This window comes from Pleurodeles waltl, chromosome 3_1, assembly GCF_031143425.1.
Source record: "Pleurodeles waltl isolate 20211129_DDA chromosome 3_1, aPleWal1.hap1.20221129, whole genome shotgun sequence".
In the NCBI taxonomy this organism is placed as follows: domain Eukaryota; kingdom Metazoa; phylum Chordata; class Amphibia; order Caudata; family Salamandridae; genus Pleurodeles; species Pleurodeles waltl.
Genome location: NC_090440.1, coordinates 546,113,972 through 546,134,487, shown reverse-complemented (window position 1 = coordinate 546,134,487; position 20,516 = coordinate 546,113,972). Strand labels below are relative to the sequence as shown.

The following is a 20,516-nucleotide window of genomic DNA, read 5'->3' as shown; positions in this document are numbered from 1 at the left end:
GCATGTGTATCTGCAGCTACACATGCCATCGAGCATATATACATATATATATATATACATACACACACACACACACACAAGTTCCAACAGTTATGAACAATTGGGGTGTAATAATAGGGGAATATTGGCGCTAGGGAAACTATTTGGCCAAAATGGCATCAAGGGTTGCCCACACAAGGGAAAACACCCATCCCTTAAAGGTTAAAAAACCCAACAAACATTAGCACAATGTGAGGCCCCCCTTTCCTTTTCTTTTATCCTTATTATTGTGTTTTTTCAAAGTATACCTATTTGTAAATTAAACGTGTCAAATCTCAAGTGAGTAAAGTTCAAATAAACGCAATCTTAAATATCACGCCAATCTTTGTAAATGAAATCATAACATTGCATATCCAGAAAACTAGCAATGAATAACATGATGTGAGATCTCTCCCATATTTCTTCAAAGTTTCATAAATGAGTCAAATCTCAAGTGAGTAGAGTTCAAATATACGCAGTCTTAAATATTACGCCAGTCTTAAAAGTCCCATCATATCCTCACATCATGTTATTCATTGTTAGTTTTCTGGATATGCAATGTTATGATTTCATTTACAAAGATTGGCGTGATATTTAAGATTGCGTTTATTTGAACTTTACTCACTTGAGATTGGACACGTTTAATTTACAAATAGGTATACTTTGAAAAAACACAATAATAAGGATAAAAGAAAAGGAAAGGGGGGGCCTCACATTGTGCTAACACAAGTTCCAACAGGCCTCACTTTTAACACGGAATATGTATGACAGCCTATGCATACTCTGCTACAGAAGTTTATGAAATCTGCTAAAATTGCTGGTATTAATGGCAAGATTTTTCAGAAGCCTTGTGATTTCAGCACCTCACTATGAAAAGTGCTCCAGCGCAGTTCTCCATCTGCCATTTTCATGGGCAGATCAATTTTCTGTGCTGAAGACCTATCGAAGGTGGCGACAATTACTAACAATTACTGTAAGACAGGAATGCAAATAGTTGTGAAGACTATGCTATTTTGGTAATTCAAAACTTTTGGAACACATGTCTACTATTATGTTAAAATATCACCCATGCCTCATCTTTGTTAAAGCTAGGTGAATCTCTAATGTCAGCTGTTCAAAAAATGTGGTCATGGTTTTAAAAAGCGTGGGACGCACCGAACTAGAAAATGAGTGAATACGGGATCCCATTCAAACCCTTGAAATGAATGACAATCCTCTTCTTGGTTCATGCTACTATTTTGTTAAGTTTTGTTTTGCCCACATGTATCTTATCACTTCCTTCTCCCGATATAGACACTCTGAACACCATATAAAGCTGCTCTATCCTCTTAACACCTATGTTAGGGTTCACTTCCATGGGAGTGACATGATCACATATCCTCACACACCTTGGACGTCTATTCAGCAGGAGTTACCCAACGCCAAATGTGTCAGTACTGCTAGGAAATAAAAATAACAAAATGTGTCACGGTATATTAGCCAAACTGGGCAATATGAAATAAGAGATTCAGAGTAAGCGGTTTTAGGTTTTCATATTCTACATCAGTTCATCAAATTCAAACAAACAGTATGAGAGGTTGAGAAGAGGAATACTAGGTAAAGAGAAAGAAAATTTCATACCATAATGATAGAATTTGTCCTCAGCACAGGACCCAGTCGAGAAGTATTCTGCTACAGACATGGCCTGGGTGGCCATTGAGCGAAGGAGCTTATTCACAAGTGGGTCAGCCGGGTCATGGGCCTTTTCCAAAGAATCTGCCAGTGCTTTGTTATTCCTACAGAGAAAAGTGGGTATCATTCAAACAGGACACATGAGTTTGTTCCATGTCACAATTAATAAGCGTACAATGGTTGTAGGCAGCTGACTCCAAGATGTTCTTCTCGAAAACACACACATCTAAGATGCTTCAGGATAGGCTCCCAGAGAGGAAAAGAAAAACAAATATATATTTATGTACTCTACCGAAGGGATAAAACAACACTGACATACAATCTCTTAGATTCCTTTACAGCTAGAGGCAAGCTATATGTATAAAAGGTATACAATGAGATACAGATTTAAAACCCAAAACTGTAGGTTTTACTTTATGGTAGAGAGAGACAGAGTAATGTGAGGAGACAACAGATAAACTACAACTGAAAACATCCCAAAAGTATGGACAGCAGTTTAAAACCAATTCGACTCATGGATGAATCAAGGCCTGCTCTCCTTAATGGTTTGCTTCCTAACTTGCTCAGTCCTGATTGTTCTCCTAACTACCAGATCAGAGACTGAATTACGCTGTGAGGCTTAAGCCCTGAAGAGATGGTTTGTTTGCTGCTTTTTCATAACTGTGCATTTATCTTCTATCAACAACCACTAGAATGCATGTCTGAATCTACAAAGTAAATTGAGAGCAGAACCACTATCCTTTAAGTAATTCTTGCAAAAGATGAGCCTGAGGATGAGTAGAGAAGGGAAAAAAGTCACCCATCCCCCAAAATACATAGCCATGAGTAAGGGGGACCAGTCTATGTGCTGCATATCTATTCTGGTTAGGACTCAAGCATGATGTTAAAATCAATTAAGTTACATTATCACATTGAGCCTGAGACACAAGCCATCACTGGTCCAAAATCTTGTGAGTGTGACTAGTTCATCCTTCCATTCCCTCCTTTTCTCCAGAATAATCCTCTCCCCTTTACCTCCATTCACCACTCTGTTCCCCCAAAATATTGCCACCTCAAATTAACAAGTAGCTAATCTAAAAACAAAATATATATTTTTTAATTTAAAAAGGGACAAGAGGTTCAGAACTCCACTGCTTAACACTATAAATTCACTTATAACGTACCGTGTATCAATATAGAATCCTTTAGCTTCAGCGCATTCTCGAAGTGCAGTAAAGAAATCCTGGCATGGTGGTGGATGTAGGCGCAGCAGGGCTTGGTGTGGGAAGCTTTTCCAGATCTTCTTGGCCACCCAGTGATTGGCAAGGATCATGCACTCAGCAATTGTTTCATGCACCTCCAGTGGCTGCTTGGGGAGGAGATCATCAATGTTTTTTTTGTCATCCAGTTGCACCTGCACTTCAACCCCTTCAAGCTCCAGTGCTCCCCCGATGTCCCGTTTTGCCCGCACATGCTTAGCCACATCAGTCAGTCTTTGAACAGCAACACGCAGTTCATCCAGCCTGATACTCTGGGCATTTTCTCCCATCTGCGTAATTTCTGGGATATCATTTGCCACAGACAAGTCTCCATCCAATAGTCTCTGGGCTGCTTCATAGTAGAGTTTGTAGGCAGATCGGATGATGGTTCGGCCATACCACACCTTTTGGATTTCATAACTTACCCTGTCCAGCTCCCACATAACACTCACAGCATACCTGACCCCAAAAAAGAAAAAACAAACATTCACTTTTTGCTGGCAAATCAGCAAAGAGACAGCAAGATGTAGATCATAGGGATTTCATCTATCTGTATAACAGCTACAATGATGTTCTCCCCTTCACTGCATGGATCAACTTAAATTGCACTGCAATAAATGCAGTCATCTCCTCATACACCTGTATTACAAGTATAGTGACCTCATTTACTAGCTCTCACTGTGCAATAATGCCAAACCCAAACTTCTCACGTGATATGAAATACATGCAAGCACCTACAACCTCTGTAAAAAGGTCTCCTATTACTTCTGAAATATGTACAACGGACACCTCTTCCCACCCTTTAAGAATTGTAGAACCAACAATTCAATGGGTTTCAGTGGTATTCTACAGAGTGTTCAGGGTACTCCATCTGGAAAACAAATCGGTTCAACAAAGGGACTATGCTTAGTGGAGAGAATGTTTATCTGCTGTCATAGCTTTAGTGCAAGATGAAGCAGGATGAAGAAGGAAGAGTTTTATGTTTGTAATCCTAGATCTCCACTGTGTGTTCTTTCGTTGTATCCTTGCATAGGTAGCATATCTTAGCATATGTGTGGCATAGCAGAATATATTTTCAACAGATATACTTTAGATTTTTTTTAATTAGCTTTATTCGAAAACATGCTTACATAGGGCAATATATATATATATTTTTTTTAATCAAGCTAAATGAAATCAAATTCGATCACTATATATCATATTTAATAAATCCCACCACTATAAAACTTCATCCTTCCAATTGTCCACCCCACCCCACCCCACACCCGCCCACAAAAACAGGATTTGGTGGTCTTAGGCTTTAGCTTTCACATTCAGGAATTTCACACTCTCCTTCAAGGATGCACAGTCTAGTCGGGTTCGCAGCTTACTTTTTGAAAGGACAAGGTTAGAGTAGAGTATCTCCAAGTTCTAGCCATGCCAGTCATTTAAAAAGGAGGTAGATAAAATCTTTATGACTTAAAACAAAAAATAACTTCATGAAGCTCAGAACTACACATGAATTTTCCCTGGAATTTTCCTATGTATTCCGAAAGTGTAAAGACCCTGGAAAGTGCTTCATTGATAGAGACTCACGCAGGTGGAGCACAGAAATTGTATGATTTTCCTTCCATGATTTCTTGCCATCACAGAGGGACACTTATCAAAGAGAGGCTGTATGATGTCTGAAAACTATTTTGGGGGTATGTTATGCATGGAAAAAAAGAGAAAATAATTTTTTTTTAAAAACTTCAACATTCTGAATCCTTAGGAAAAATATTTTTTTTAAAAATCCACATCCTGATAAAACATGAAATAGGGTGGGTGGCATCCTAAGACATCAAGGAAAACCAACGAATTCCAAGTAAAGTCGATATTCTAGTAGAAAATAAATGGGCTTCCTCACAATGCTGTGCAATCTGTAATGGAACACTTTATGAAATCCTAAAAGGATTGTTCAGACTCTCATATATGTAAGATGATGCTTGGGGCAATTTGGCAGTTTTCTTTTTTTTCTTAAGTGCGGTTTTCAATGAAATTTACTTTATAAAAACAATTCTGATGGGCTCGGTTTTAAAATGTTTTGTGATATCCTTACGAGTAAACAGAGATCGTCTTCTGTTTATAAATGTCAAAGAAAATTCCCTAATGGCGATGAGGCAAATGTAGCTTGTCTCACGTGGTCCCCAGGACTCAGGACCCCATCTTACCCTAGATAGCTTTAGTAATGTGTCTTTCTGACCTTAATGTTGGATCTTAATTGTCCTTGTTCAGATGCTCTAGGCGGTAACAAGTACATGAAGACTAATGGAAGTAAATTACTATTAGTAGGTTCAAAACTCCCGGTCTGCAAAACTGAAGCATAGCATTACGTCCTTAAAAAAAACAGTACCTGTCCACCCCACCAAGGAGGGAGCATAGATCAGCACTCAGGACAGAAGGCAGCATGTCATACCGGCGATCTGGCAAGTAGTACGTTGTTGCCCTGTTAAGAAAGCAGACAATCTGTTGAGTAAGTGCATAAATTAAACAAGTTTCACAAAATGCCAGTGTTATGTTTTTTTTTAGGTTAATCACCTGCACATCACATACCCAGTGCCCATGCCAACACACAAAAAACGAAAACTTCAGATTACTACTGGATCTTATATCTAATATGAAAAGGGAAAATTCTGTTTTTCCTTCTAGAAAAATGCAGGGCACCCCTAACAGGCACTTAAAACATGCTGACTCACTTCAGTTAGACGCAATGTTACACTTTCAATGTGCAAGATAGCACTCAGTGATATGGAATACAATATAACGCAATAACGAAGGTATAAGCTGCTTCCTCACTTTGTTACAAGATGAAAACACAACTTATCTGTAAATACACTTCTTTAGCATTATCTTTAGTAAGTTTACTTGTGTTAAAAGATTATCCACTCACAGAGCATTATGAACAGAAAAGTATTAAATTGACTGGCTTATTTGGTGTATGCATTTCAGAATGTGAACATCTTCATCACCTGGTCTTTCCATTGGTCCGCATTATCAGCTCACAGAACCCACGTCTTAATGATGGGGTCTATCAAGGAAGGGAGGCAGGTAGATCTGACTCCAAGTGCATAAGCTGGCCTGCTCACATATTCGACTGACATAAAGAGTGCATCAAATTATGTATGCTCTCAGACAATGCCTGTCCTCATGGATGACCTGCTTGCTTGGAGTGTGCTCCTGAAGGTACTATCCTAGTTGTTGGCCAATCTCCACTACTGCCTGTGTAATAATAATGTGTTAATAGGGTCCATGTGTAGTTCAAAATTGTAAAAAGCAGCTGCTCTTGCCACTACTTGCTGGCAAGATGTTGTATCCTATGATGGTGAGGGGCATGCAGGGTATAAGTCAGGATCACTGGACAGAATGGGGTCAAGGTTACAAGTGTCCCATGGATCCATGTTATGCTGTGTCCCACACAAATCTTCCCCAACATTTAAAGGGGATCCTTGAGGGGTATAATCTCCTGGAGTAGGTGAGGCAGGAGAATGAGGAGGAGAGGTTGGTGGAGGAAACGAAGAAGGGGGTGGAGCAGGAGGTGGATCAGAATGAGGAGGAGATGGAGAAGGCTTGTGAGGTGGGTAGGTAGCCTTTTCCTTGCTTCTTTTCTTTGGAGGTGGAGAAGTGTCCAAAGCTTCTTAAAAAGACAGATTGCTCTTGATCAGTACAGGGGGAGAAGCAATAATGCATCCTGTACCCTCCTGAATATGGAGGCAGCGATGAAGGGTGTCCATAGTCTCATGAATAGGTACCACGGGAGAAGGTGTGGACGAAGACTGACTGGAGTCTTTCTGCTCCAAGGCCAAGGTTTTCGGATCTGTGGATTTCGGCACCGAGGTGGAGGCAGTAGCCGGTTGGTTTGGAGCCAAAGTTCAGACCGAGATCGAAACAATGTCTCAGGCTGAGATTCCGGAGGTTGAAGCCGAAAACAATGGTTTTGTCTTGGCTGTTTTCAGAGGCGAGTCGGAGGATGGGCCAGCCGAAACAGATTTTTGGATATGGCCATGGCCTGTTGGTAGTGGTGGTCTGGCAACCTCTAAATAGGGCCTTTTCACAGTCTTTGGGTGGGTAGGATATGCCACAGTACTCCCAGATTGTACAGATGTTACCTTATGGCTTTTGATAAGTCCTGGATAGAAAAGGCCTCTTCTTCTTGTTCAGGTTCCTCCTGGGCGTATTGATACTGTCAGTCACCATATTCCTTTAAGCAGCTTATCCATGGCTGCACAGACTCAACCATTCTTTGTCAAATACAGTGGAATGTTTATAACATCATATTCACAGCAAGTCCCATTTAACTTCTCTCCAATCACAGGAAGTGACACCAGAATGCCTCTAAAGGTAGACGGTTGGTCCCATGGTGAGCTTTATATATCCTCTTCCTGTCAGGGCAGTAAACGTAATATCCTGTGCCATCCTGAAAAACATAACTAAAACTTCCAAACCCTAAGTCAGACACCAAGATAATTCCACTGCTTCCCTCCAACCAGCACAAGATATTGGTATTTGAGGAAGCCATAAACTCTGTTATAGATAACTGCAACTGATATATGCGCAGACCAGCCTGCTGTCCAGATCAAATGCCTGCAGAGCACAAGAAAATGCCACTGTAGGACTTATCACTGATCTGGGCATGACAGATCATTTCTCTGAGGGAATGAGCTAAGTGCACTGGCTTTATGCTTATGATTCTATTCGATTGTAGTTGGCTTTTGGCTTTATAAATACATCAACAGTATGATTTTCAATATCTGTCTTACCAGTTCTCTCTTACTACCACCCCGTTATAAACCTTAAGCGGCCAAGACAAACTACTACTCTGTAACCTGCAAGAGCTTTCTCTGTACTTGGACTTGCTTTTTGAAAGTCACAGCAATTGAATAGCTAGTGGTCTCTCTGTGAAGGATGATGGGTATCCTGTGAAGTCTATGAAAGATATAAATACTTGAGGACAACAGCTAAGTAACTTTTTGATCTCCAGCCCTGGATCTGAAATGAATACACAGCTCAGAACGAACGCAGTGCAGTATCAATGTAGGAATGTGTAAGCCAGGAGTCTTACTTTCATCAAAAGGGAGTCTTTAGAATAGGACGACCTTCTAGTGACTAAGTTCTGATACCCAAACACATTTTGAAAAATCTGCATACAGTATGGAGTGTCCTCCAAGTTGACACTGAAGATGCTAATTCATCACTGCACAAATCTGCAGAATTTCTACTACTGCCATTTATCAGTATGCAGATAATCTTCTAAGGGGTGATCTGTTCCCACTAGAGTATCAATCATGGCTGAATTAATCAGATATCAGGAATAAGGCCAGGCGCGGTCCAGGTCTCGCCCGAAATTCTGCTGCGCAACTCTGCGACACTTTATGCACACCACTGGTCATCCCCGCTTGTTCCAAGAATGGCTATCAGCGTCGTCTTCCCTGTGGTAAAGCTCACATAGCTGTAGGTTCAGGGCATTGGTGGACAAGATGCACTTATCAGTGCTACCCTATAAATGGACTACATTTCCCATGTTTTTAGAGGCAGCAGCCATCTTGGGGTGTGGCAGGCCTATAAAGCCCAGCCACACCCAAGCACGTTGCTCACTATTTTGAAGACTGCGATGCAGCCAGACCTCGTGGAGGTTTCTCTGGAAAAGTCCAGAGTTTCTGAATGGCAGAGTGTCGTCTAACCAAGGTCCATGGTGCATCCAAAAACAAATAGGTCGTACCCGTAGCGGTAAGGCCTTGCTGAATCCAAGTTTGGAGGAAGTTATTACTTCCAAGAGGTAACGCGCTTTGTTCACATGTAATTCATGGTGTTTCCATTCACAGATCTAAAGCGCTCTTTTGGCTCAGTGATTCAAAGCGTTTCAGTTCACAGAGATAACGCGCTTTGTGCACATGTAATTCATGGTGTTTCCGTTCACAGATGTAAAGTGCTCTTTTGTCTCAGTGATTCAAAGCGTTTCAGTTCACAGAGACAACGCGCTGTGTGCACACATAATTCAAGGTGTTTCCGTTCACAGATGTAAGGCGCTCTTTTGGCTCAATAATTCCAAGCGCATGATAATTCAGGCGCTTCAGTTCCAAGATACAAAGCACTTCAGTTCACAGAAGGAAAAGGTTCTTGGCACAATGATCTAAGTGATTTAGACAACTTGAGTAAAATCACTTCCTGGTGTTATTAAGTAAGGCGCTTTAGGTTTTAATGAGTAAAACCTTTTTGACATTTTGTTATTATGAGTGTGAAAGTATTTTGGAGATGAACCAATCAAAGTTTTCATTGTTCTTTGAATAACTTAAGATATGAAAAAACATATTTAAGTCTTTGAGATTTTCCAAGTCATGTTTAAAGGTTTATGTTGTGAATACATAAATGTCACAGGATTGATATTCTGTGGAAAATCATAATTCAACGTTCTTGCCATCTCTTGAATCTGAGGTCGTATTTTACAAGGGGCTTCACCCACATTTCAGAAGAGGTCTTCACCTGATATCTCAGAGACATATTTAGTCAAGAATCTATAAATGATTGACGTTTTCTATGAATGAGTAAATGCATATTGTTCTAACCTTTCCTTTCCAGATCTCTCTCCCTGCTGTTCCCTTCCCTAATTCCCTTTCCCCCGACTGGCTTCTCCATAATTCTGTGCTATAATATCTTTCTGAGTTGGTGATGCCGGGAGTTGGGCCTTTTGTTCAGCAACATGCAGATCCCAATGGAAAGGACACCGTGACATCAGTCTGGCATTCACCTGCCATCTGGTACATTGTCCTTTGGAACTGGAACTTAACAATACACGCATTTGGTTGTGGCTCCTAAGGCTTTACGCAACATCCCAAAACAAAATAAAATGATGGACGGAGTGTTGAAACTTTTCAAACACTCACCCCGAGTCACGGATCTGGGTTTAATCCTAAGGTTTTATGCTTCTGCCAATATGGTAGTGTAGGCCCTTTGGGTTCCCATATGTGCCCGGCTTTATCTGTGAAGGGTAAAAGGACTCTAAAACAACTCTGTAGTGACACAGGTTGTTTAATATGAAATTTCAAATGCACCTGTGGGATGAACCTTGAATTAATTTTTTTATAATTTGATGAAATGCTCCTTTGCTGAAAAAGCCTGAGCCACTCTAGATACCCTAACAAATATAATAGCAAATCTAAAGGCTGTCACCCATAATAAATACCTAATGTTGTATTTGTACTATGGACCAACAACACCACCAATAAAGTAAACACTACCAGATTATTCTCCTACAAGTGAGTATGTTTGTAGCTAGATGAGAAAGCGTAAAAAGATGCCCTACAAATTACTTTTCAATATGTTCTGAAAACAGATAATGTTGTTATAGCTATTGCCTCTATTTGGATTGGTCAGGAGAGTTTGTAATCTAGTTACAACTATTTGTAACTAGTTAGGTAGAATCTTGTGCAAAAGTGCAAGGAAATGGTACAAAACCTAATACAGAAACATTTCTGTAGCTTGAATATACTCCTGAGATAGAACCCAAGATAGGGCTGTTACTGTAATGCTGCAAGTATGCTTATGTCTATCAGCATTGATTGTGCACTTTGTTTTTTCTCATCTCAAGGGATCAATGGTAGGTTTGGACCATGGCTGGAAAATGCCTTCAAATACTATGAGTCTTTTTCATATGTTGGAGAAAATCTTAAGACTGGATTTATTCTTATTTAGAAAAAAACACCTTTTTGATTTTACTCTCGAGAACATTTCAGCCACAAGGTAGACTTTTGTCTACATTCCTAGTGCTTTTGTATCATATGAGGTAAATCAATCACTCAATCAAATTGCATTTATACAGCACACGGCTGCTTCATAAGAGGCGTCCTGGGGCTAACAGCAAGAAAACTGGCCCAATGGTAAAAATACAAATTGACCTAGGCTTTATCAAAAGAGAGGTTTTAACCTCCTTTTGAAGATGGGCACAGAGGAAGCCATGCAAAGGCTGATGTGCAATGCATTCCAAAGTTTAGATGTCAGAAATGCAAAAGATCTGCCCCCTTTTCAATGGCCTGAAACAGGTGGTGGTCTCCTCAAATATCCCTGTAGGCTGTTTGCTGGGAAATGACCTGGAGTCCTCAGCATGGGCTGAGGTAGAACTCAAAACCCATGCAGCCATGCTGGGTATCCCTAAACTGGTGTGTGTCAAGACAAGGGCACAGTGCAAGGTTCAGGGTGAAAAAGTGGTGTTGGAGCCTGGAAAAAGGGCCCACCCCTCCAAGAGAAAAGGAAAGAAAATTGGGGAACCAGCTTCAACACAACAAGAGAAAGAGAACCTCTCTTCCCAGGAAGAAGTTCTGGCCTCTGAGGGAACTGAGTCAATGGAGTTGGAACCTTATCAGGTTGAACTCTTAGGCCCAGGGGGACCCACAAGGGAACAGTTGTGTAAGGGGCAAGAAACATGTCCCTCTCTTGAAGGCCTTAGGCAGCAAGTTGCTGAAGAGACCAAAGGAAAAATCATTGGAACACAGTCTATTGGGAAGATGGACTCCTCTACACTGAGGCAAGAGATCCCAAACCTGGTGCCACTAGGAGAGTGGTAGTGCCTCAGGAGTTTAGGGAGTTCATTCTAACCTGAGCTCATGATATTCCGCTTGCTAGGCATTTGGGACAAACCAAGACTTGGGAAAGGTTAGTTAACCATTTCTATTGGCCCAACATGTCCCAGAAAGTAAAGGAGTTTTGTGTCTCCTGTGCCACCTGTCAAGCCAGTGGTAAGACAGGTGGGCACCCAAAGGCACCCCTCATTCCACTTCCAGTGGTGGAGGTCCCCTTTGAAAGAGTGGGTGTGGGCATAGTGGGTCCACTTGAACCTCCCACAGCCTCAGAGAACCAGTATATCCTAGTGGTAGTGGATCATGCCACTAGGTACCCTGAAGCAATTCCCCTTACGTCCACTACTGCCCCTGCAGTAGCTAAAGCACTCATTGGCATCTTTACCAGAGTGGGATTTCCTAAGGAGGTGGTGTCTGAACGGGGTACCAACTTCAAGACAACATACCTGAAACATATGTGGAATGAGTGTGGGGTTACTTACAAATTCACCACACCATACCATCCACAAACCAATGGTCTTGTAGAAAGATGTAACAAGACATTGAAAGGCATGATCATGGGGTTCCCTGAAAAGCTCAAAAGGAGATGGGATGTCCTCTTGCCATGTCTACTTTTCGTCTACAGAGAGGTGCCTCAGAAGGGAGTAGGGTTTTCCCCCTTTGAAGTTCTGTTTGTCCATCCTGTCAGGGGACCACTAGCTCTTGTAAAAGAAGGCTGGGAGAGACCTCTTCATGAGCCTAAATAAGATATAGTGGACTATGTACTAGGCCTACGTTCCAGGATGGCAGAGTACATGGAAAAGGTAAGCAAAAACCTTGAGGCCAGCCATCAACTCCAGAAGATGTGGTATGACCAAAATGTTGCTATGGTTGAATTTCAGCCAGGGCAGAAAGTCTGGGTTCTGGAGCCTGTGGCTCCCAGGGCATTTAAGGACAGATGGAGTGGCCCTTACCCAGTGCTAGAGAGAAAGAGTCAGGTCACCTACCTGGTAGACCTAGGCACTAGCAGGACCCCCAAAAGGGTGATCCATGTGAACCGCCTCAAACTCTTTCATGACAGAGCAGATGTGAATCTGTTGATGGTAACAGATGAGGACCAGGAAGCTGAGAGTGAACCTCTCCCTGATCTCCTCTCCACAGACCCTAAAGATGGCTCAGTTGATGGAGTGATCTATTCAGACACCCTCTCTGGCCAACAGCAATCTGACTGTAAGAAGGTCTTACAACAGTTTGCTGAGCTTTTTTCCCTAACCCCTGGTCAGACCCACCTGTGTACCCATGATGTGGACACAGGAGAGAGCATGCCTGTAAAAAACAAAATTCTCAGACAGTCTGACCAAGTTAAGCAAAGCATAAAAGTGGAAGTCCACAAGATGCTGGAACTGGGAGTCATTGAGCACGCTGACAGCCCCTGGGCTAGCCCAGTGGTCTTAGTCCCCAAACCTCACACCAAGGATGGAAAGAGAGAGATGAGGTTTTGTGTGGACTACAGAGGTCTTAATTCTGTCACCAAGACAGATGCCCATCCCATTCCAAGGGCAGATTAATTAATTGACAAACTAGGTGCTGCCAGATACTTAAGTACCTTTGACTTGACAGCAGGGTACTGGCAAATCAAAATGGCACCAGGAGCAAAAGAAAAGATAGCATTCTCCACATCTAATGGGCACTATCAGTTTACTGTTATGCCCTTTGGTTTAAAGAATGCCCCTGCCACCTTCCAAAGGTTGGTGAATCAAGTCCTTGCTGGCTTGGAGTCCTTTAGTGCAGCTTATCTTGACGATATTGCTGTCTTTAGCTCCAGCTGGCAGGATCACCTGGCCACCTGAAGAAGGTTTTGAAGGCCCTGCAAGCAGCAGGCCTCTCTATCAAGGCATCCAAATGTCAGATAGGGCAGGGAACTGTGGTTTACTTGGGACACCTTGTAGGTGGAGGCCAAGTTCAGCCACTCCAGCCCAAGATCCAGACTATTCTGGACTGGGCAGCTCCAAAAACCCAGACTCAAGTCAGGGCATTCCTTGGCTTGACTTGGTACTACAGGAGGTTTGTGAAGGGATATGGATCAATAGTGACACCCCTCACAGAACTTACCTCCAAGAAAATGCCCAAGAAGGTAAACTGGACTGTAGAATGCCAACAGGCCTTTGACACCCTGAAACAAGCTATGTGCACAGCACCAGTTCTAAAAGCTCCAGATTACTCCAAGCAGTTCATTGTGCAGACTGATGCCTCTGAACATGGGATAGGGGCAGTTTTGTCCCAAACAAATGATGATGGCCTTGACCAACCTGTTGCTTTCATTAGCAGGAGGTTACTCCCCAGGGAGCAGCGTTGGAGTGCTATTGAGAGGGAGGCCTTTGCTGTGGTTTGGTCCCTGAAGAAGCTGAGACCATACCTCTTTGGCACTCACTTTGTAGTTCAAACTGACCACAGACCTCTCAGATAGCTAATGCAAATGAAAGGTGAAAATCCAAAACTGTTGAGGTGGTCCATCTCTCTACAGGGAATGGACTTTATAGTGGAACACAGACCTGGGACTGCCCATGCCAAGCCAATGCAGATGGCCTTCCCAGGTTCTTCCACTTAGAAAATGAAGACTCTCTTGGGAAAGGTTAGTCTCATCCTCTTTCATTTTGGGGGGGGGGGGGGGGGGGGGGTTTGTGTAAGGAAATGCCTCCTTGGCATGGTTACCCCCTAACATTTTGCCTTTGCTGATGCCAAGTTATGATTTGAAAGTGTGCGGAGGCCTGCTAATTAGGCCCCAGCACCAGTGCTCTTTCCCTAAAACTGTACCTTTGTTTCCACAATTGGCACACCCTGGCATCCAGGTAAGTCCCTTGTAACTGGTACCCCCTGATACCAAAGGCCCTGATGCAAGGGAAGGTCTCTAAGGGCTGCAGCATGTCTTATGCCACCGTGGGGACCCCTCACTCAGCACAGACACACTGCTTGCCAGCTTGTGTGTGCTGGTGGGGAGAAAATTAATAAGTCAACATGGCACTCCCCTCAGGGTGCCATGCCAACCTCACACTGCCTATGGCATAGATAAGTCACCCCTCTAGCAGGCTTAACAGCCCTAAGGCAGGGTGCACTATACCATAGGGGAGGGCATAGGTGCATGAGCACTATGCCCCTACAGTGTCTAAGCAAAACCTTCAACATTGTAAGTGCAGGGTAGCCATAAGAGTATATGGTCTGGGAGTCTGTCAAATACGAACTCCAGAGCACCATAATGGCTACACTGAAAACTGGGAAGTTTGGTATCAAACTTCTCAGCACAATAAATGCACACTGATGCCAGTGTATATTGTATTGTGGAATACACCCCAAAGGGCATCTTAGAGATGCCCCCTGAAAACATACCCGACTTCCAGTGCGACTAGTTTTACCAGCCTGCCACACACCAGACATGTTGCTGGCTACATGAGGAGAGAGCCTTTGTCACTCTGTGGCTAGTAACAAAGCCTGTACTGGGTGGAGGTGCTTCTCGCCTCCCCCTGCAGGAGCTGTAACACCTGGCGGTGAGCCTCAAAGGCTCACCCCCTTTGTTACAGCGCCAAAGGGCATTCCAGCTAGTGGAGATGCCCGCCCCCTCCGGCCACGGTCCCACTTTTGGCGGCAACGCCTGAGGAGATAATGAGAAAAACAAGGAGGAATCACTGACCAGTCAGGACAACCCCTAAGGTGTCCTGAGCTGAGGTGACTCTGACTTTTAGAAATCCTCCAAGTGCAGATGGAGGATTCCCCCAATAGGATTAGGGATGTGCCCCCCTCCCCTCAGGGAGGAGGGCACAAAGTGGGTGTAGCCACCCTCAGGGTTAGTAGCTGTTGGCTACTAACCCCCCAGACCTAAACACACCCCTAAATTGAGTATTTAGAGGCCCCCAGAAACAAGCAAGATAGATTCCTGCAACCTGAAGACGAAGAAGGACTGCTGACCTGAAGCCCTGCAGAGAAGACGGAGACACCAACTGCTTTGGCCCCAGCCCTACCGGCCTGTCTCCCCACTTCAGGAAAAATGCACCAGCGACGCGTTCCACAGGGTCCAGCGACCTCTGAAGCCTCAGAGGACTACCCTGCATCTAAAAGGACCAAGAACTCCCAAGGACAGCGGCTCTGCTCCAAAGAAGAAACAACTTTGCAACAAAGAAACAAACTTTAAAGGACTGCACGTTTCCCGCCGGAAGCGTGACACTTTCCACTCTGCACCGATGCCCCTGGCTCGACCTGTGGAGAAACAACACTACAGGGAGGACTCCCCGGCGACTGCGACCCTGTGAGCAGCCAGTGTTGACCCTCCTGAGTCCCCCCAGCGACGCCTGCAGAGGGAATCCAGAGGCTCCCCCTGACCGCGACTGCCGGCTTCTAAGAACCAGACGCCTGGTAAAGACACTGCACCCGCAGCCCCCAGGACCTGAAGGATGCGACCCCCAGGTGGCCCTCTCCCTTGCCCAGGTGGTGGCTACCCCGAGAAGCCCCCCACTTGCCTGCCTGCTTCGCTGAAGAGACCCCGGAGTCTCCCATTGAACTCCATTGCAAACCCGACGCCTGTTTGCACTCTGCACCCGGCCGCCCCCGTGCCGCTGAGGGTGTACTTTTTGTGCTGACTTGTGTGTCCCCCGGTGCCCTACAAAACCCCCCTGGTCTGCCCTCCGAAGTAGCGGGTACCTACCTGCTGGCAGATTGGAACCGGGGCACCCCCTTCTCCATTGAAGCCTATGTGTTTTGGGCACCACTTTGACCTCTGCACCTGACCGGCCCTGAGCTGCTGGTGTGGTAACTTTGGGGTTGCCCTGAACCCCCAACGGTGGGCTACCTTGGACCCAACTTTGAACCCTGTAGGTGGTTTACTTACCTACAAAACTAACAAACACTTACCTCCCCCAGGAACTGTTGAAATTTGCACTGTGTCTAGTTTTAAAATACCTTATTGCCATTTTTGCCAAAACTGTACATGCTGTTTTTCTGATTCAAAGTTCCTATGATACCTAAGTGAAGTACCTTTCATTTGAAGTATTGATTGTAAATCTTGAACCTGTGGCTCTTAAAATAAACTAAGAAAATATATTTTTCTATACAACAACCTATTGGCCTGGAATTGTCTTTGAGTGTGTGTTCCTCATTTATTGCCTGTGTGTGTACAACAAATGCTTAACACTACCCTCCGATAAGCCTACTGCTCGACCACACTACCACAAAATAGAGCATTAGAATTATCTCTTTTTGCCACTATCTTACCTCTAAGGGGAACCCTTGCACTCTGTGCATGACATTTCTTACTTTGAAATAGTACATACAGAGCCAACTTCCTACAGATGTACACTGGTTAAGTGACATTTTCCGTTCGATGGCATGTGTAGCTGCAGATACACATGCTGTGCATAGACTACAAAGCAGTAATCCTCCCCAAAGCGGTGGTCAGCCTGTATGAGGTGAAGTCGTTTGAAACAATGTTCTTAGTACAGCCTGTCCTTCTCTGGCTTGTTGTGTTGCTAACACATCTACACAGTAATGTTTGGTAAACGTATGAGGTGTAGACCAAGTGGCTGCCTTACAAATCTCTGTCATTGGTATGTTACCTAGAAAGGCCATTGTTGTTCCTTTCTTTCTAGTGGAGTGTGTCTTTGGTGTACTGGGTAACTCTCTTTTAGCTCTGAGGTAACAGGTTTATATGCATTTGACAATCCATCTGGCTATGCCCTGTTTGGATATAGGGTTACCAGCATGGGGTTTTGGAAAGCAACGAACAATTGCTTAGTTTTACGAAAATATTTTGTTCTGTCTATGTAATACATTAGTGCTCTCTTTATGTCTAATGTATGCAGTGCTCTTTCTGCTACTGAGTCTGGCTGTGGGAAGAAGACTGGGAGCTCTACAGTCTGGTTTAGATGAAACGGTGAAATGACTTTTGGAAGATATTTTTGATTTGTGCGGAGAACCACTTTATGTTTGTGTACTTGTGTAAATGGTTCTTCGATAGTGAACGCCTGTATTTCGCTAACTCTTCATAGTGAAGTGATGGCTATTAGAAATGCTACCTTCCAAGTCAAGAATCGGATTTGGCAAGAATGCATGGGTTCAAAAGGTGGGCCCATGAGTCGTGTAAGTACAATATTAAGATTCCACAAGGGTACTGGTGGGGTTCTTGAAGGTATGATCCTTTTTAGTCCCTCCATAAAGGCTTTAATAACTGGGATTCTAAAAAGTTACTTTGTATGTTTAATCTGCAAGTAAGCAGAGATTGCAGTGAGATGAATTTTGATGGAAGAAAAAGCAAGATTTGCTTATTGTAGGTGTAGTAAGTAACTCACAATGTTTTGTATGGAGTCATCTAACGGTGTGATTTGGTTTGCTTGGCAGTAGAAAACAAACCTTTTCCATTTATTAGCATAACAATGCCTTGTTGTCGGTTTTCTTGCCTGTTTAATTACTTCCATACACTCATTTGAAAGGTTTAGATAGCCAAATTTTACTTCAGGGGCCAGATTGCTAGGTTGAGCAATGCTGGATTGGGGTGTCTGATCTGTTGTTTGTGTTGTGTTAACATATCTGGTCTGTTTGGGAGTTTGATGTGAGGTACTACTGAGAAGTCAGTGTGGTGTACCACGGTTGGCGAGCCCACGTTGGTGCTATGAGTATTAGTTTGAGTTGGTTTTGATTCAGTTTGTCGACTAGGAAGGGAATGAGTGGGAGAGGGGGAAAGCGTAAGCAAATATCCCTGACCAACTGAGTTTTGGCATTTTGCGTTTTGTTTTGTTGCAAACAGATTTATGTCTGGTGTTCCCCAGCGGTAGAAGTAATCTTGTAGAATCTGGGGATATATTTCCCACTCCTGAGTTTGCTGGTTATCTCGACTGAGATTGTCGGCTAACTGATTGTGAATGCCTGGTATATATTGCGCTATTAGGCAAATGCTGTTGTGAATTGCCCAATGCCAACTTTTTTGTGCTAGGAGGCATAGTTGTGACAAGTGTGTCCCCCCTGTTTGTTTAGATAGTACATTGTTGTCACATTGTCTGTCTTGACAAGAATGTGTTTGTGGACTAGAAGGGTTTGAAAAGCTTTTAGTGCTAGGGAGACCGCTAGTAGTTCTAAGTGATTTATTTGTAGTTGTTTTTGTTGATTGTCCCATTGTCCTTGTATATTGTGATTGTTGAGGTGTGCTCCCCACCCAATCAAGGAAGCATCTGTTTTGAGACTGGCGTGAGGCACCAGATCTTGAAATGGCTGCCCTTTGTTTAAATTTACAGGGTTCCACCATTGAAGCAAAAAGTGTGTTTGGCGGTCTATCAACACTAGATCCTGAAGTTGACCCTGTGCCTGCGTCCATTGTTTTGCTAGGCACTGCTGTAAGAGCCGCATGTGTAGCCGTGCGTTTGGGACAATAGCGATGCATGAGGCCTAGTAGTTTCATGACAAATCTGACTGTGTACTTTTGATTTGGTTGTATGTTTGACACCATAGTTTGAAAATATTGACTCTCTGTGGGCTTGGAGTGGCAATTGCTCTTTGTGTGTTGAATGTTGCTCCCAAGTATTGTTGTAGTTGGGATGGTTGCAGGTGAGATTTTTGGTAATTTATAGAAAAGCCTAGTTTGTGTAGGGTATTTATTACATACTGCGTGTGATTTTGACACCGGTGTTGAGTGTTGGCTTTTATTAGCCAATCGTCGAGATATGGGAATACGTGCATGTGATGTCTCCTTATATGAGCTGCTACTGCAGCGAGGCATTTTGTAAATACTCTGGGCGCTGTTGTTATACCGAAGGGCAGTACCTTGAATTGGTAATGTTTGCCCTGTATGACAAATCTGAGGTATTTTCTGTGAGATGGATGGATGGGTATATGGAAATATACATCTTTTAGATCCAGTGTTGCCATGTATTCTCCATGTTTTAGTAAGGGAACTACGGGCCAGATGTAGGAAACTGTTTGCGACTCGCAAACAGCAAAATTTGCCGTTTGCGAGTCGCAAATCGCAGTTTCCAATGCAGAAATGCATTTTGCGAGTCGGGACCGACTCGCAAAATGCATTTCCAAATCGCAAATAGGAAGGGGTGTTCCCTTCCTATTTGCGATTCGCAGTGGTATGCAATACCATTTGCGACCGCATATGCGGTCGCAAATGGTGTTGCAGTTACCATCCACTTGAAGTGGATGGTAACCCACTCGCAAATTGGAAGGGGTCCCCATGGGACCCCTTCCCCTTTGTGAATGGACCACAAATTATTTTTTCAGGGCAGGTAGTGGTCCAAGTGACCACTACCTGCCCTGAAAAAATACATAAACTAAACTTTAAGGAAAACGGGCTACACTTAAAAAATAAAAAAACTGCTTTATTTAAAAGCAGTCACGAACATGGAGGTCTGCTGACTACAGCAGGCCTCCATGTTTGCGAGTGCCCATAGTCGCTATGGGGCCGCAATTTGCGACCCACCTCATTAATATTAATGAGGTGGGTCTTTGCGACCGCACAGCGACTCGCAGACGGTGTCTGAGACACCGTTCTGCATTGCAAATTGCGACTTGCAATTTGCGAGTCGGAAGGACTCGCAAATTGCAAGTCGCAATTTTGCTACATCTGGCCCTACATCTTGTAGTGTGACCATGTGGCAATGTTCTGATTTGATGAAGAGGTTTAATGTCCCGAGATCTAAATTTGGTCTTAGTGTTTTGTCTTTATGGGAATAAGGAAATATAGAGAGTAAACCCCTGTTCCTTTTTGGTGGTGAGGTACTAATTCTATGGCTTGTTTTGTTAGTAATGCTTGTACCTCTATTTGTAACAGGTCTAGATGTTGTGCCGACAGTTTGTGCGCTCTTGGGGGAACATCTGGAGGGAAATGTGTGAACTCTGTGCAGTAACCATATTGGATAATTGATAGAACCCATGTGTCCGTGGTTATGTCTGACCAATGTTTGTGGTATTTTGTTGATCTTCCCCCTACTGGTGATGTGTGTTGGGGAAGTGTGACATTGGAGTCACTGTTTGTTACTGGGGGCCT

At 43.5% G+C, this 20,516-nt stretch overlaps 1 protein-coding gene across 2 annotated transcripts in view; it reads right to left on the bottom strand.

The window, feature by feature from the left end:
- Positions 1-20,516, bottom strand: part of DIS3L (DIS3 like exosome 3'-5' exoribonuclease) — a 342,741-nt gene that overhangs the window by 160,910 nt on the left and 161,315 nt on the right. For both annotated transcript variants that reach the window (XR_011201373.1, XM_069222896.1), the window contains exons 11-13: positions 5,299-5,391; positions 2,853-3,386; positions 1,639-1,793 (exon numbers count right to left, since the gene is read on the bottom strand). Coding sequence is in view for 1 of the 2 variants with exons in the window: in XM_069222896.1 (XP_069078997.1) it covers positions 1,639-1,793; positions 2,853-3,386; positions 5,299-5,391 (782 nt within the window). In the remaining variant the exon portion in view is untranslated. The remainder of the gene's footprint in view (positions 1-1,638; positions 1,794-2,852; positions 3,387-5,298; positions 5,392-20,516) is intronic.